At 42.9% G+C, this 17,968-nt stretch overlaps 1 protein-coding gene across 1 annotated transcript in view; it reads right to left on the minus strand.

Annotated features, from left to right (window-relative positions):
- DSTYK (dual serine/threonine and tyrosine protein kinase) overlaps positions 1 to 17,968 on the minus strand; it is a 98,860-nt gene that overhangs the window by 62,318 nt on the left and 18,574 nt on the right. The window contains exons 2-3 of the mRNA XM_075853781.1: positions 16,237 to 16,625; positions 2,354 to 3,008 (exon numbers count right to left, since the gene is read on the minus strand). Coding sequence (XP_075709896.1) covers positions 2,354 to 3,008; positions 16,237 to 16,625 — 1,044 coding nt within the window. The remainder of the gene's footprint in view (positions 1 to 2,353; positions 3,009 to 16,236; positions 16,626 to 17,968) is intronic.

Here is a 17,968-nt window from a genome sequence, read left to right on the forward strand (position 1 = left end):
TGTGTTTGATTGTTTGTCTGCTGATCGGGCCAACGACCGAGAACGAGCGTTCAAAAATGCGCTCATTCACCTGCTCATCGGCATGTGTAAAAGGGCCTTAGAGGTTTTCCACAACTTTTTTTAAAAAATCATTGCAATGCTGCTGCCTTGTAATTTTGTCCTGAGACTATAGTTTCAACTATTTTATTTATTTAAAAAGCTTTACGCTGTATTGTTTATATAGTGGTGTGTTTACAATACTTTGCGCATGAACGTTATTCCTCAATGCCATCATCAACTTTGCGGGGCCAGCAGTCACTTAGGGATAACATGAATGAAAATAAAACAGTGCTCGCAATGAGATGTAATCTAAGTAGGGGCAGGTATTGAGGAGGCTTAGGATGCCTCGAACACAGGCACAATGAACCTACTGTTAATGCGCAATGAAATGGCTTTCAATGCGCATGAGCAAAATATTGTAGGTTACTGCGCATGCGTCGGCGCAAGGGGAAGAAGACGTCACTCAGAAGACAAGAAGCAAGAAGACCGGAAGAGGAGCTCATCCAGAAGTCGGGATTGAAGACCGAACGAGACGTCAGCGGAAAAGAAAAGTTCAGACGGTGGCGGAGTCACATGACACTAGAATTAGAAGACATCTGCAACTTTGAGACAGTAAGTATATTTAAAAGGTATTGCTGGATTGTTTTTCAAAAGTGGACAACCCCTTGAAGTAAAAAAAAGTACAACAGATTTGTTTGCCATGATCTCGCAGCAGTAAATCCATGCTGCCTTGGATCTAGGACATAGATTTGACGACCCATGACAAGGTTTCCCTAGTAAATCTTATTTAATTTGTTTCTATACATTTCAGATAGACTGGTTTTAGGTTTCAAAAGTTATTTCTTGGAGTAAACCACATGCAAAAGCCTGAATAAACCATTCCAGATATTATAAAAAAAAACATACGTTTTAAGGGGGGGGGGGGGGCTAATAAAAAAGAAAAATACCCAAGTCCATCTACAGATGTAGCAAGTGGACTCTAAACCTATTATCCAGCAGTGTTGATCCAGAGGAAGGTAAACACCACCTATTAGACAGTAGTTAAAGAGGCTCTGTCACCAGATTTTGCAACCCCTATCTGCTATTGCAGCAGATAGGCGCTGCAATGTAGATTACAGTAACGTTTTTATTTTTTAAAAACGAGCATTTTTGGCCACGTTATGACCATTTTTGTATTTATGCAAATGAGGCTTGCAAAAGTCCAAGTGGGTGTGTTTAAAAGTAAAAGTCCAAGTGGGCGTGTATTATGTGCGTACATCGGGACGTTTTTACTACTTTTACTAGCTGGGTGTTCTGACGAGTATCATCCACTTCTCTTCAGAACGCCCAGCTTCTGGCAGTGCAAACACACAGCGTGTTCTCGAGAGATCACGCTGTGTCGTCACTCACAGGTCCTGCATCGTGTCGGACGAGCGAGGACACATCGGCACCAGAGGCTACAGTTGATTCTGCAGCAGCATCGGCGTTTACAGGTAAGTCGATGTAGCTACTTACCTGCAAACGCTGATGCTGCTGCAGAATCAACTGTAGCCTCTGGTGCCGATGTGTCCTCGCTCGTCCGACACGATGCAGGACCTGGGGCAGGAAGTGAGTGACGTCACAGCGTGATCTCTCGAGAACACGCTGTGTGTCTGCACTGCCAGAAGCTGGGTGTTAACGAACAGAAGTGGATGATGCTGATTCGTCAGCATCATACACTCCCATTCCTAACGCCCAGCTAGTAAAAGTAAAAACGCCCCGATGTACACACATAATACACGCCCAGTTGTACTTTTACTGTAAACACGCCCAGTTGTAGTTTTGCAAGCCTCATTTGCATAAATACAAAAATGGTCATAACTTGGCCAAAAATGCTCGTTTTTTAAAAATAAAAACGTTACTGTAATCTACATTGCAGCGCCTGTCTGCTGCAATAGCAGATAGGGGTTGCAAAATCTGGTGACAGAGCCTCTTTAAGTTGCCTTATTCTTATGAGGGGGGGGGGGGCAAAAAAAAACAAAGAACACAACCTTCCTGATCCAGCGATCAGAATAAAACCTTGGATCAAAAACACCAGGATCATTTGATCTAAGAAAACAATGCCTTTGAAGTTCAGTGAAGTCAGTCCCTGCTAATGAAATCAGGGACACAGCGAATATTCCAGAAGAAAGCGCTAATCCCACAATTCTTATATTATTGAGATGCAACCATTCTGGTAACTGTATCAGAAGTAGATTCTAACAACTACATCCATCGTTTGAATAAATCCCCAGTGACAAATTGATAGTCAGTACGTGCGACAAAAGTGCATAAACGGGCAATACTGAACACCAACCTTTGAATTCCATGTTGGCCGCATCCTCCAGGAGTTGCTCTCTCATGCTGTTTAGCGTTTCTACAATCATGTCCTTCAGTTCTTCTTGTTTACGATCAGAGATCCGCATAAGAGATTCGTAAAGCTCGCTCTCCTTCTGGCGTGTGTATTCTAGTCTCTTGGGAGTAATTTGAAGGTCTCGCCTCATGTCAAAAGCTTTATTGATGAATAAGTCTAAACAACGACTGTGCACCATGTTAAGGACCATAGCGGCATCGACTAGGTGCATTTGCAGCACTTGCCGGGAGAAACTGCTCAGTTGACGCAACTTCTCAAACTGTTCAACAAGAACATTAGGGGCTGGACTGCCGGACCCTGCAGCTCCACAGCTACATATACCTCTTTTTAGATACCCAAGTTCTGTCAGTTGCTCATGTACTGCTGAGCGCCCACCATCTGAGCTACTTATGAGTTTGTCCTTAGGAGTTGTTCGTATAAAGAAGACAGGAAGTTTGTACTTTTCCTTCATATCGGTAAGCTCCTCTTCATCCTGAGCAGATAGGAGGTCCTCACCTATTGAATAAACAACCACTGACTGCACATGGTCAACATAATCTTCCAGCGTCGTAGTTGCAGGTTGAGATCCACGACAAGGAGAAACCACAATGTCAACATCCTGTGGAATAACATAGAAAAGTTCATGTTAAATTCCAATGTGAAGCCAAATGGCAGGAAAGACATGGGGTTGTCAACAGTACAGCAAAAGGGAAGCCAACCTGGCATAATACACAGTTCTGCTGCTTTTTAAAGCGAATGGACATCCCCTTCCCCATGATGCCAATATAGAGCACATGAACAGGCTGTCCAGTTCAGAAGGCCCCTTTTAACCTCCTGTCATATTAAAAAGAAAAAAAACTCCAAGTCACTTATTGTAGATTTTGAATTAAGTCAAGTAATATATTATTGGCACAAAGCTCAGGTTCCCATGTACGTGGCAGCTGTTAAGGGGAAGTATGGAGCGTGCTCAGTGCGTTCCACACTTAGCAGGTGATGGCTACACAGCCGACACCTCGCTGCAACGTGCGGAATCAAACACTTTGATTCCATCTGTTTATCCCCTTAAATGCTGCAGCATTTAATTCGTTAGAATCAGGGGGCGGCCCCCTCAGACGTGACTTTCAATGGAGACCGTCAGTATAGCGATATACGGCAATACATTAAATAAACGTGTCCATAGGTCTCCATTATCCCGACGGAGACCAAAAGAGTGTCCTTCTGACACCCATCGGGCTGATATACCTTTTTATTGAAGATCCTGAGGGATCCCACAGAAAAATAAAATTTTTTTAACATGTGAGCCTATGGGTGACAGATGCCACTGTATGGCATCGGCCACATGTATATGGTAAACGTATACCTCGGAGAGCTCCCAACATCACTATCGCTATAAGGACTGTGAAGTCAGGAGCTTCCACAGTGTTGGAGTACCTGGGCAGAGCACTATTCGATGGCTCTGTCCTGGGACTGCGGCCCCCTGAAAACTCCTGAAGTCCCCGTCCATATATGGACAGTGACGTCAGGAGGAGTGCTGGAGTTCCTGAGCAGAGCAACAGTTGATGCTCTGCTCACCGAATCCAGTGATAGGGAAGTCCTGAAGTCACTGTCCATAAATGCAAACCCTATACAGTGTTGTTGACCTGGTTTCTCACATTTGAGCACTTTATTGGTTGGCTCTTGTTCACCAAAAAGTTGGTCACCAAACAATATCACCAAAAGCTGGGTACAGACTTTGGATGTTGCATTTTTCAAGCTAGAAAAGATGCATGTTAAAAACCGCAGCATAATGCATATATTACATAAACGTAATTATTATTCACAATAAGAGTGTATACACATGGAGATTTTGATCAGTTAGGGTATGTTCACACGGCTTATTTACGGACGTAATTCGGGCGTTTTACGCCTGGAATTACGTCCGAAAATACGGCTTGAAAGCGTTGAGAAACATCTGCCCATTGAAAGCAATGGGCTGACGTTTGTCTGTTCACACGAGGCGTATATTTACGCGTCGCTGTCAAAAGACGGCGCGTAAATAGACGCCCGCGCCAAAAAAGTGTCACGTCACTTCTTCAGACGTAAATGGAGACGTTTTCCATGGACTCCATGGAAAACCATCTCGTTACGTCCGTAATGGACGCAGCGTTCAAGCGCCTGCACATGCCGTTACGGCTGAAATTACGGTGGTGTTTTCTCCTGGAAACAGCCCCGTAATTTCGGCCGTTACGGACGCTGCCGTGTTAACATAACCTTAGGCCCCATGCACACAAACGTGTTTTTGCGGCCACAATTCACCCGCAAATCTGCGGGTGCATTTCGGTCCGTACATTGCCCGGGAGCCTGGACCACAAAAATATAGGACGTCTTATTACGGCTGTAATTTGCGGTCCTGGCTCATTAATGTACACAGCCATGTGCATGGCCCGCGGGTGACACTCCGCGGCCAATCAGAGCCGCAAATCATGTGCCGTGCACACCACTACGGTCGTGTACGCGAACCCTTAGGCCAGATTCACACGAAGAAGTGCAAACTGACGTGAAAAACTGCAGTTTTCCACGTCAGAGTTGCACCAGTGCAGGACATGTTTTCACGGATCCCCGTAGACTTGAGTCTATCGAGGGATCCGTGAAAATGGACGAAAATAGGACCGTTAAAACAACGGCTGTGTGAAAGTCCCAAATTGAAATACATGCGTCCGTGTGACGGACTTTGTTTTGAATTCGGCCTTATTTTAATGCTATTTTCGAAGTCAAACCCAGCTGCCAATCAAAAGGGAGAGAAAATATTAAAAAAAAAAAATGAAAAAAAAAAGACAGATACTAAATTTCCCCTTTTTTGAATCCAGTCCTGGTTACAGCATCAAATAACCTGATCAAAACCTGCATGTGTGAATACACCCCTGAGTGTTTAGGATGTCCTGCATGCAATTCTTGCACAGTTTTTACAGGTGATAAGAAGATTCCAATAAAAAAGAAACTGCTCTACGAACGTTTTCCAGAACTATTTCTTTAACAAAAATTGCAATCGTGTTTGTGCTAAAAATGCTAACACTTTTTGCCAGTTTTTCCCTTTGTGCAAAGTCTAAACCCAGCCAAAGTCTCAGACTGGATTCCAATGTAGCATAAAAAGCTGAAGAATTTCCACAACAGAATTCTGTGCAGAAATTCCGCAGCATTTACAGTAGAAAGAAAACAAATGATTTAGAAAATCTCAAGCCCACGCTGCGGAACAAAAAAAAACGCAGAAAAGTCGTGCGGAAAGTGCTCTGCGGTGTCAATTTATGCTGCAGGTTCTGTGTAGAGATGCTGCACGTTTGGCCTATACACGGATTGGACTATAAATTCTGAAATAGATTTGTATTGTTGCAGTTTGTACTAGGGTTGTCACGATACCGGGATTTGGACTTTGTTACAGATACTTCGTGTAGTATTGCGATTCTCGATCCCAAAACTATACTTTTCTAACAAAGCAAAAAAAGTCCTACCATTTTATGATGAGAGGCACGAGGTGTGATGAATTTTGAGTCTCCATGTGCCTCACATTAATAGTAATTAACCCCATCATGTTTCTCAGTCATAATGAACAGGTACATGATGGGATTAATTAATTACTTTTAACGTGAGGCACATGGAGGTTTAAAATTCACCACATGCCTTATATTAAGGGTATGTTCACAACGCAGTGTTTTCAGACGTAATTCGGGCGTTTTACGCCTCGAATTACGCCTGAAAAAACGCCCCTAATATGCCTACAAACATCTGCCCATTGCTTTCAATAGGAATTACGATGTTCTGTTTATTTTAAGCGTCGCTGTCAAAACACTGCGCGTAAAATGACGGCTCGTCAAAAGAAGTGCAGGACAGTACGTGGGACGTTTTTTGGAGGCATTTTTCATTGACTCCAATGAAAAACAGCTCCAAAAACGAACGTAAAACACGCAGCGGAAAAAGTCTGAAAATCAGGAGCTGTTTTCGCCTGAAAACAGCTCCGTATTTTCAGACGTTTTTGCTCAGTGTGTGAACATACCCCAAGGGTAAATTACACTTAAATTTGTTGTGCAGGTTATTACGGTCACAACAAAACAGTGTCTGTATATTTTATGTATTGAGAGTTTTATTTTAATGTTGTAAATAATGTGTGTACTTTTACATTTTTAATTGTAACATTACTTTACTTTTTTTTTTTTTTTAACCTTAATGCACTGGCATATATCTATATGCCAGTAACTTAGTACACAGGTAGTAGTTAGGACATAACTAATTATGCCATAACAGGAAATATGGTTAGACAGCCCTGGGGTCCTTCAATGGACCCTGGGCTATCTGCCCATATATGGTATGCATCACAGGGATTCCCCTGTGATGCGATCCAAGGGACATCCCCCGTTCTAATTTTCCGCTTGAAAACTGCAGTCAGTTTTGATCACAGCATTCAAGAGAATAGCGGCAGAGAGCAGGGGTTTCTCTGATCTCCACCGTTATATGGGGCTGCGGCTGTGTAATACAACCACTGCCCCGCTCCTGACAAGAATCCGCGCACGGTCAGCATGAGGTGATGCAGCCGGCACTGAACTAATGAGCGCCGGCGCCGAAGTATAATTTACAGAGCTATGTTTCGAGTGTATGGGGGCGAATGATCGTTAATACGACCGTTATTTTGGTTGCATAAAAGATGCTGAAAAGCTGATGAGCGATAGTTTGCTGATTTGTCGGCTGATCGCTGACCTCGAAAAAGCCACCATTTTTTTTTTATTAAAAAAATAAAATAATCAATGTTAGGGGGGATTCACACGAACGTGTATTGGGTCCGTGCGGGCCGTGTGGTTTTCACGCGCCACGCACAGACCAATACGAGTCTATGGGGCAGTACAGACAGTCCGTGCTTTTTGCGCAGCGTTTGTCCGCTGCACAAAAAGCGTGACATGCTCAATATCTCCGCGTATTTCGCGCATCACGCACCCATTGAAGTCAGAGGGTGCGTGAAAACCACGCAGGTCGCACGGAAGCACTTCCGTGCGAACCGACTGTTTCGCGCACCAGCTGTCAAAAGGATGAATGTAAACAGAAAAGCACCGCGTGCTTTTCTGTTTCCAAACATCCAAACGGAGTGTCTTTGAGATGAGCGAACCCGGACAACCGAACCGAACTTCACCGGGTTCGACCGAACTCGTTTTGGCCGAACCCGGCAAAAAAATTTCCGGTACGCGACGTCAGGACAGTGACTTCCGATCCCAATATACATGAACGTGTAAAAAAAAAAAAAAGAAGTTCTGACTTACCGATAACTCCCGGCTTCTTCCTCCAGTCTGACCTCCCGGGATGACAATTCAGTCCAAGTGACAGCTCCAGCCAATCACAGGCTGCAGCGGTCACATGGACTGCCGCGTCATCCAGGGAGGTGGGGCCCGATGTCGAGAGGCGCGTCACCAAGGCACCGGCCGGGAGGGAAGTTCTCGGTAAGTACGAACTTTCTTTTTTTTTTTTAACAGGTTTCTCGATATTGTGATCGGCATTCACTGTCGAGGGTGCTGAAAGAGTTACTGCCGATCAGTTAACTCTTTCAGCACCCTGGACAGTGACGGACGTCGACTAGACTCATCTCTATGACGGCGGCTGCGCGAAAATCACGCAGCCGCGCATCATACACGGATGACACACGCAGCTGTCAAGTAGTTTTTTGCGTGCGCAAAACGCCGCGTTTTTTGCGCGCGCAGAAACGCAACGTTCGTCTGAATCAGCCCTAAGATCTTAAGGGGATAAAGAATGAAAAAAAAAAGCAAGCAGCATTTTACTTATTCAGCAGCAAAAGAGGCAAAGTGCAATCAAAACCATCAACTTATCTGCCTTCCACATCACGTAATATTAACAAGCTAAAGCAAAGCTGGACAAACGCCAGCCTCACACAAGACAGTAATAGACTGCTTATGCTCTGTTGTATGGGATTTTTAAAGGTGCAAGCCACACAACAGCTGAGAAATTTTGGCGATCCAAAGCACCTAAAAAGTTTCTGCACAGCTGCAAAGTAAATCCTAAATAAGAGCAGATCAGCACAGGAAACAAGTAGCGGCGCAAGTAGGGATAATGCTCAGATTTTATAGCGACTCCGGAGCAATGTTGTGTTGCCATGGAGCATTTCTCCTAAAATAAAAATACCTGGAAATACAAAAAGAAACAAGTCAGTAAATGAAGACTTGACAAATCCCAGGAGTCCATAGACGATGTGCCTAGAAGTGCACGGTGAATAAATGTTTACAGGGTTTTTTTCTTTTGAGATCTAGGAAAGTTCTAATAACTTACTAAAAAAATAAAAATAAAAGTAGACTCCTTGCATGGTCTAAACGGCACCTATAAAGATGACCAGCACCGGCCTAAGAAATATACTGCTCAGTCACATCAAATGCTGGTCTTACAAATTAACCCTTTATGCCAGCCAAGATGTCCCTAGCGGTCACCCAGCTTAAAGAGGCTCTGTCACCACATTGTAAGTGCCCTATCTTGTACATAATGAGATCGGCGCTATAACGTGTAGGTAACCGTTTTTTCTAAATAAAAAAACCACTATTTTCACCAAGTTATGAGCGATGTTCGCTTTATGCTAATGACTTTCTTAATGCCCAACTGGGCGTGTTTTTAGCTTTTGCCCAAGTGGGCGTTGTGGAGAGACGTGTATGACGCGGACCAATCAGTGACCAATCCGCGTCATACTCCTCTCCATTCATGTAATCAGCGCATAGTGATCCTGCGTGGTTCACTATGTGCTGTCACATACACAGACATTAACGTTACTGAAGTGTCTTGACAGTGAATAGACATCACCTTCAGCCAGGACGCGATCTCTATTCACAATCCCGACACTTTGGTAACGTGTGTGGGACTTACAGCACAGCAAGCGTGATCTCACGCGATTACGCTTGCTGTGCTATATGTCCCGCACAAACATTACCGAAGTCTCAGGATGGTGAATAGACATCCCGTCCTGGCTGGAGGTGAGGTCTATACACTGTCAAGACACTTGAGTAACGTTAGTGTGTCTATGACTGCACATAGTGAACCACGCAGGATCACTATGTGCAGAGTAAGGCCTCATGCACACGACCGTAGCCATGTGCACGGTCGTGATTTTCGGGTCGGCCGGGGGCGGAGTGTCACCTGCAAGCCGCCCACAAATCACGGGCTGTGCACATGGCCGCGGCCATTATTTGCTATGAGCCTGGAACACAGCCTTAATAAGAATTGCCCGTTCTGTCTGCGGTCCGGGCTCCTGGGCCATGCACCGACCGTGGAAACTTGAATACCTATGGGGCATAGGAATGAATGGGGCCGCAATTCTCCCATGGATTTTCGGGGAAATTGCGGCCGCAAAAGCACGTTCGTGTACATGGGGCCTAAATGAATATAGAGAAGTGTATGACGCGGATTTGTCAGCGTCATATACTTCTCTTTACAAGGCCCACTTGGTCAAAAGTAAAAACACGCCCAGTTGGGCATTAAGAAAGCTCATAACTTGGTGAAAATAGATCGTTTTTCTAAATAAAAAAAAAACACTGCTGTGATCTACATTACAGCGCCGATCACACTATGTAAGAGATAGGACACTTATGTGGTGACAGAGCCTCTAACAGATTTTAATTGCTAAATAAATCTGTATTGCTACGTAGTTCTATTTCCTGCTTCTCCCTCTCTCTTACCGATACAGCATCTGAAATAACAGTCACCAAGTGGTGTCAATAGTCAGTCATCTCAAGTGATCAAAAAAAAAAAAAAAAGATTTTGGAGTAATAGAAAGTCAGTGGGTTTCCAGCTCCTCCTTTAAGTGTGTCAATTCTTACAGTTTAAATTGCAAGTATTTTTACATTTCCCAATACCCACAGATAAAGCTCAACATAAAAGCTGCACAAATCTCACTGCAATGTCAAAATTTGATTGCGCCACTTTATAACTTCCAAAAAGGAAATATTTTCAGTGCCGGGGGAAGGGAAGGGCGGGTATTGCATGAGAGCGAGAGATGGGACAGATGAGTCAGACTCAGGACCGTTATACAATAGGAGGAAGCCAGAACTCAAGAAAAAAAAAAAAAGGGGGGGGGGGGGGGGAATGAGGCAGCATCAAAAGCAACAGGCGAAAATGCAGAAACAGTTCTAAGTAATAGGTTTGTCAAGTTTATAGGAAAAGTTTACTATGAATTTTTACAGGACTTTAGCAATGTCGCTTTGTATACAAATGTCGCAGCGCTGGGTTTTTGGTCACTGGTTTACACGGTTCTTCACATTAACATACTGTGAGTTTTTTGCATATTAAAAGGCTATGCACACCTTTGCCATTTTTATTTAAAAAAATTGTTCGATATAATAATAAATTAAACAAATAATGTGTTTTGTGCAACTTTTTAAAAACTTTATTGAAAATGATTTTTACTTTTTGAGATCCAGCTTTGTATCCTGTGCCGAGACCTGAACGAGTCAGCTCAGTGGGTCCTGAACAAGCTTCTAACGATCAAGGTTATGCTCCAAAGCCCCGCTCTCTTTTTCTTACACATTTGTAAGTGTCTGGAAAAGTGGCACACGGGCTTCATAAATATGGCATTCTGTTTGTACACCACACCGTTCAGAAAACTGGTATAAATTCATTGATATATATCTGCCCCAGAAAAAGTGATCTTAACCCTATTATGCCAGGATCACACATACACCCTGTTTTGAAGCAGTTTTTTTTAGCCAAACACAGAAGTGGGCACAAAAGAAAAGAGATGCATCAGTCCTTTCTTTATACCTTTCCTTCCTTTTGGATCCACTTTGGACTTTAGCAAATAAACCTGAGCCAAAAACTGCCACAAAACGGTTGGTGATCCTGGCCTTTTGTCAGCCAATACGCCTTTTTTTGGTGTTCAGTCGAGGCCTTATTCTACATTGTCATTTTTTATGGCACTGTAGAAGAAGTTCTGTGCGTCTGTGGAGAGGGTGCTCGGCAGTCTACTGACAGCCTAGCTACTGTTCTATTGAGTGGCTGCGGCGTTATCAAAAGGGGACTGGGGAACCCCTAGGAAATAAGGGGAAGTCTGTACACTCCGCCTGCAGTTAGGGCACGGTAAGCGTTGCCTTAACAGACTGTCAGGGACACCGATCATAATGTAAGATAATAAAATATAATTTTGAAATAAAATGTAAAATAGTAATCCCTTAATGTAAGAAAATAAATGTGTGGGAAAAAAAAAAAAAAAGTATAAAAAAAAAGCATGATTTAGTATTCCACATTTTCTTGCACATAATTGGTTAGGATACTTGAAAAGTGTATGTTTTTTTGTTTTTATTCAAAACGTAATAACTTGTAGAAATAGCGAAACAGGTGGTTTTGAAAAAATAAAACCAAAATAAATCTTTTCCTATATCCGCACTAAATAAATAAAAATCTATTACACAGTAATTACGCGCCACATTAAACAAGGTCTCAATGCTATGTCAATAAAAAATAAATAAAAAATGGCTGCTAAAATGCGGAGGGGCAAAATGTGGGTGCATGCCTCTACGGACTTGATCCACCGTCCCTTGGAGTTGGCAAGAAGAAAACCAGCAAGGCAGCACTTCTGCTATTTATTTTGGAAGTGCTGCCTTGCTGCTTTTCTTTTTGCCTCTTAATAAATTCGGTTTTACTCTAGCTCTTGATTCAGACAGACGTATGAAACGCCAGTCTTAATAGGTATGGTCATTAAATGGCTTGTCCAGGGGTTAGAAACACAAGGCTTGCTTTCTTTCAGAAACTGCGCCACACCGGTCCATGGTTTGTCTCCGGTATTGCAGATCTGCTTTAGAAGTGAACGGGCTGCACTACCACTCCCTTCCTGTCGACAGGTTTGGCACTGTTTATTGAAGAAAACAGACAAAACGTCACAAACATTACAATACATTGGTGAATAATGAAACTGCTAGTCCTCCGCATGCAGGGAAAATCGGAACAACCAGGAGCGGAATGCAGTTTGTATGAAGTTCTACTAATCGTGCACTCCTATGCCCAATTCAAACACCACACAAGAGATACACTATATGGCCAATCGTAGACCCATCAAGACCATATCCACAGGTTTCTGAACAGGTTATTGCAAAACTATGACCCCCTTCGATATTTCTTCAGGATTAAAATGGAATTATATATGCAGTTTTTTGAGCCAAAGCCAGAAGTAAAACAGGAAGGTCACGTATGAGACCTTAATTTATACTTCTCCCTGCGCCTTTTGGCTCAAAAAAAATCTTAAGACGGGAACGTGTTAAAGTCCTCGCTTGCAGTTGGTTTCCCAGTTGATCTCAACCCCAACAAACATTTTGGGATTAAAGAGGCTCTGTCACCAGATTTTGCAGCCCCTATCTGCTATTACAGCAGATCGGCGCTGCAATGTAGATTACAGTAACGTTTTTATTTTTAAAAAACGAGCATTTTTGGCCAAGTTATGACCATTTTTGTAGTTATGCAAATGAGGCTTGCAAAAGTCCAAGTGGGCGTGTTTAAAGTAAAAGTCCAACTGGGCGTGTATTATGTGCGTACATCGGGACGTGTTTACTACTTTTACTAGCTGGACGTTCTGATGAGAAATATCATCCACTTCTCTTCAGAACTCCCAGCTTCTGGCAGTGCAGACACAGCGTGTTCTCGAGAGATCACGCTGTGACGTCACTCACAGGTCCTGCATCGTGTCGGACGAGCGAGGACACATCGGCACCAGACGCTACAGTTGATTCTGCAGCAGCATCAGCGTTTGCAGGTAAGTCGATGTAGCTACTTACCTGCAAACGCTGATGCTGCTGCAGAATCAACTGTAGCCTCTGGTGCCGATGTGTCCTCGCTCGTCTGACACGATGCAGGACCTGTGAGTGACGTCACAGCGTGATCTGCCAGAAGCTGGGCGTTCTGAAGAGAAGTGGATGATACTTCTCGTCTGAACGCCCAGCTAGTAAAAGTAGTAAAAACGTCCCGATGTACGCACATAATACACGCCCAGTTGTACTTTTACTTTTAAACACACCCACTTGGACTTTTGCAAGCCTCATTTGCATAACTACAAAAATGGTCATAACTTGGCCAAAAATGCTCGTTTTTTAAAAATAAAAACGTTACTGTAATCTACATTGCAGCGCCGATCTGCTGCAATAGCAGATAGGGGCTGCAAAATCTGGTGACAGAGCCTCTTTAAGTTCTTCCACATTTTCAACCTCCAGGCACACAACAGCGGTTTGCTTTACAACAAAGTCAGCACAATGATCTTTTACATTGTGTGCGGCTGCGTGGCCATGAAAACCAATGCATGAAGCTCCCAGAGAATATTTCTTGTTCTGCGAGCGCTTGCAAATCTGTAGTGTGCACTACAACAAGAGACAAATGTTTACGCACTACAGCAAGTCTTGGTCCCGTTCTGTGATTTTGGGTAATTTTTCAGCCAGTACGGTTACTTTTAAACTCCAAAATAACACTAGTTAAGGGTATGTTCACACAGTTTTTTTGCAGGCGGAAAATTCTTCCTGGAAAAATCAATTTTCTATTTTTTTTTAGCTATCTCTTCAACAGAAAGATGGAATAACCGCAAGCGTTTTTTTACCGAAAAACCCGGCAAAAAATGCGTTTATTTCCATCTCCCATTGATTTCAATGGGGTATTGGAGGCGGAAAACACTGCGTCATAGGACAATTATGAAGCACTTGAGTTCGACTTAACAGCGATATGGATAATATACGCTCATCTCCCAGGGGGTCAAAGTCCAACATAACAGATTTTCTTCTGCTCAGTGAGCAGACTTTGGAAAAACCCCAATAAACAAACTGCTGTTCGTGTTAGGCTGGACTCACACGAGCGTGTGCGTTTTGCACACGCAAAAAAACGCAGCGTTTTGCGTGAGCAAAAGGCACTTTAAAGCTCCGTGTGTCAGCTCCGTATGATGCGCGGCTGCGTGCTTTTCGCGCAGCCACCATCATGATGACACTCCGTTTGGATGTTTGTAAACAGAAAAGCACGTGGTGCTTTTTGTTTTCATTCATCCTTTTCACTGCTGTTGCGCGAATCACGCTCGTCCCACAGAAGTGCTTCCATGTGGTGCAGGTGATTTTCACTCACCCATTGACTTCAATGGATGCGTGATGCGCGAAAAACGCACAAATGGACATGTCGTGACTTTTACGCAGCGGACTCACGCTGCGTAAAAATCACTTAACTGTCTGCACGGCCCCATAGACTAATATAGGAAAATCACGCACGATGCACGGACGTATATCACGTCCGTCTGAATAAGCCCTTAAAGTTGCATTGCAGTCTGTACAGCAGTGCACGGCGGCTGGGCCACACCGGCTCAGTTGGATGCTGTATGTACCAAGATATTCTCCCCTTTTTTTCTCTTGGATTCTTTTGAAATCCAGCAGAAAAAAAACCACTTCATACGAAGGTGCAGTAGAGGCCTTATGGAGCTCTATGGTAGCCCTAATATGGCTCCGCACAAAACGGAGCCGTAATATGGCCGTGTACATGCGCCCTTATACTATATAAAGGCAGAAGTAAAACAGTACTGTATTATATAAATATATGACGCGCCAACACTAACATGCCATTCACAACCTCCTGACTATTCTTGCAGTACTTTGTCTCAATAGTGGGCATCTTCCCAGAAATCTAATTTCAGCAGGAAATATCCTGCCTGGTTCTCACCCTAGCCATGTTTATTTCTACACGAATCTAGGAAATAAGTAGCAATATTTAAGTCTTATTTTATGGGAAGAAAATGAGTCCTGTGGGAACAGAGGGCCCTCTGTCTGACCAGGGAGGAGACAATAATAAGCATGGGAGAGAAACAGCAAGTTCGTCAATTAGGACGGGAGACGTGGAGAATAGAAGGAGAATAGACATGTTAGGATGGCAGGAAAAAAAAAAAAGAAAAAAATCATTTTATTTTTTTATATTTGGCCTCCTTTTAGGTTATCTTTTTTATATAAATATTTTTATATTTAGATTTTTCTTGTATTAAGTCCAGCATATGTATCAGTTAGAACAGGATTTTAGCCTCAGGGCATAAACAATAAAGTGTACATTCAATGACAGCAAGCAGAAGTCTCAAAAGTGGTGAAAAAAGGATACAAAAATAATAAATAAAAACTAAGAAAATTGCATAACTTCATTACTCAAATAACCTTTTAACAAAAAACACTGTTGTATACCAAGTGGATTAAGACAAACATGAGCCAAGCATGCATTAGTATAGTGTATTTCATGATGACGATCAATAGACTAAAGAAGAAATGATGTATCGTCTGTATAAATGCTGCGCATACAAGTGGAAAATGTATTTCTACTGCATGAAATGGTTAACAGCTAAAAAAAAGGAACGTTAATGACGGGAATTTGATTAAAAATAAGTTGTGCATTAAAACTAGAAAAAAATAAAATAGAAAGCGGTTTTAAGGGTTCTCCTATTGGGTAATCTGGTCCAAACAAACACGGAATTTCCAAACGGACAACCACTAATGTCAGCAATATAAATCTGCGTTGATATACACAGCTGCAACGCCTATATATGCAAGCCGATCAGGAGGGATATCGCTATAGACCTGCCATCCTATTGTGGAAGAACGGCGCCAAATTTCTTATTTCGATAGAAAATGTGAAAATACAATGAAAAGTCTCATGGCAATCTAAGTGGGGTGGGGGGCATCTAGGAATGAAATTTCCAATCACAAGGCGGCAGAAACATAGGGAAAAAGGGCTATTCTAAATTTTTGCTTCAGTGTCGAAAAGAAAAACCAGTTGTACAGCATAAACTCTTTGCAGAGCCATATAACAGAGGGTTAATATATTCCTGTCAGAACGGAGAAGTGACCTACCTGAAGCAACTGATGAGGTAGAGTCACCTCTAGCTCTGCCAGCCTGTGCGCTGGATCTTCCTCATCTTCTGGTACCTCCAAATCCTCATCAGGAATGGTATGCCATTTGCCCTGATGGGCTACTAGTTGATGAACTAGTTCATACTGTTCCGGCAATGCCAAGCTCACTAGTGTCTGTTGCCCATGCCTAAAACGGATGCGCCTCCTCTTGCAGGTTTCTGGGTTGCAACACACACCAACTGGTAGAAGGTGATCCCCTAAAAGTGCATTAACTACTCTGCTTCTAGCACCACAGTTCTGTCCCAGGACAAACAAACATGGCCGACACCGGACAGTGACCTTCAAGTAGTCTTCCTCTTGTCTGGAAAAACTGATGCAATTCAGCTGGCCTGTGAAATAGACAAGAACAAACGTTACTATAGACAAAGCATTGGGGTGATGTGTAACAGTACTTTCCCTAATGTTTTTGAGGAACGCTTCTATTTTTGCCTATACATATCACTTTTGTCATTTGTACTGCATATTCCCTTAACTGTGAAATTTCCCACCTTGATATATCCAACCCCTTTGATTTCTCAATATACTACATGTCACCATTTATTGGACACTAGTACTTCAACAATGGGAACCTTCAGCACTGCTCCGGCTAAGTTCACACTACCATTACTATACGTTTACCTCTCTTCCGTCAGAGGGGATCGAAAGATTAAACGGAAAGCAACAAAAGTGTATTCTGCAGAACTTTTGTTTCAGTTCAAAACAACGGAAACCTAGCGAACGGAGACAAACGGAAAGCAACTGATACAAAAGAGTTACCATTGAAATCAATGGTAACTAACGGAACCGTTGCTTTCCGTTTAATGTATCGATCCTCTCTCTCTCTGACAGAAGAGAGGTAAACGTATAGTAACATTAGTGTGAAAAAAGCCTCAGCGAAGTCCTAACACAGTAACCATCCTATTGTCACTTGACCGATCTCTCACGTAACATGAGGAAAACAAACTGGAACAACAAGTCCATTGGCTCCATGCACAATACTGTCGTTTTTATACGAGAGCGGCTTACTTTTTTTTTTCTTTATTTTAAATGTTCAACTTTTTACCCATTCATCTGTTGATCGCTGCCCTGTTTACACAGGGCAATCAGCAACGGGCGTCCTATGAACGTTTGTTCGCCTGATAATTGGCCTGTGTGGCAGGATAACTGTACACTTGCTGCGGGGTTCCCTCACAGATTAGTTGATCAGTGGTGGTCCCAGCAGCAGTACATCCTGTGATCAGCTTATAGTCATGTGACTTCTAAAGGGGAGAGAAAGGGATTGTGCCCAGCAGCGTTTACAATATAAAAGATTCAGTTTTTGCAAAAACCGCAGCAAAATAATTGGAAAACACGCATGCTATCATGGCCTCAGAAGCACCAACAACAAAAGTGGGAAAAAAAATTCAGTAAGTGTATAGGAATGGCAGGTTTAAAGCCTAAAGGGGTTAAAAAAAAAAGCCTAACGAGAGTCACATGCCAGCCAGCAGCATTAAAAATTAGGCCAACAAATTTGTTCCTGAACATGAATTGGAAGAAAAAGGAAAAATGGAAAATTGCTCATAATCAAACCATGAACGCCTGTTATTTTAATAGGGATTAATCTCTTGTAACAGAGCTAAGAGGACAAAAGTTACTATTCCCCAACATGCTCTGTAGGAATACACGGTCGCTCCACAGATATACAGAACAGAAG

This window comes from Rhinoderma darwinii, chromosome 2, assembly GCF_050947455.1.
Source record: "Rhinoderma darwinii isolate aRhiDar2 chromosome 2, aRhiDar2.hap1, whole genome shotgun sequence".
Classification (NCBI taxonomy): domain Eukaryota; kingdom Metazoa; phylum Chordata; class Amphibia; order Anura; family Rhinodermatidae; genus Rhinoderma; species Rhinoderma darwinii.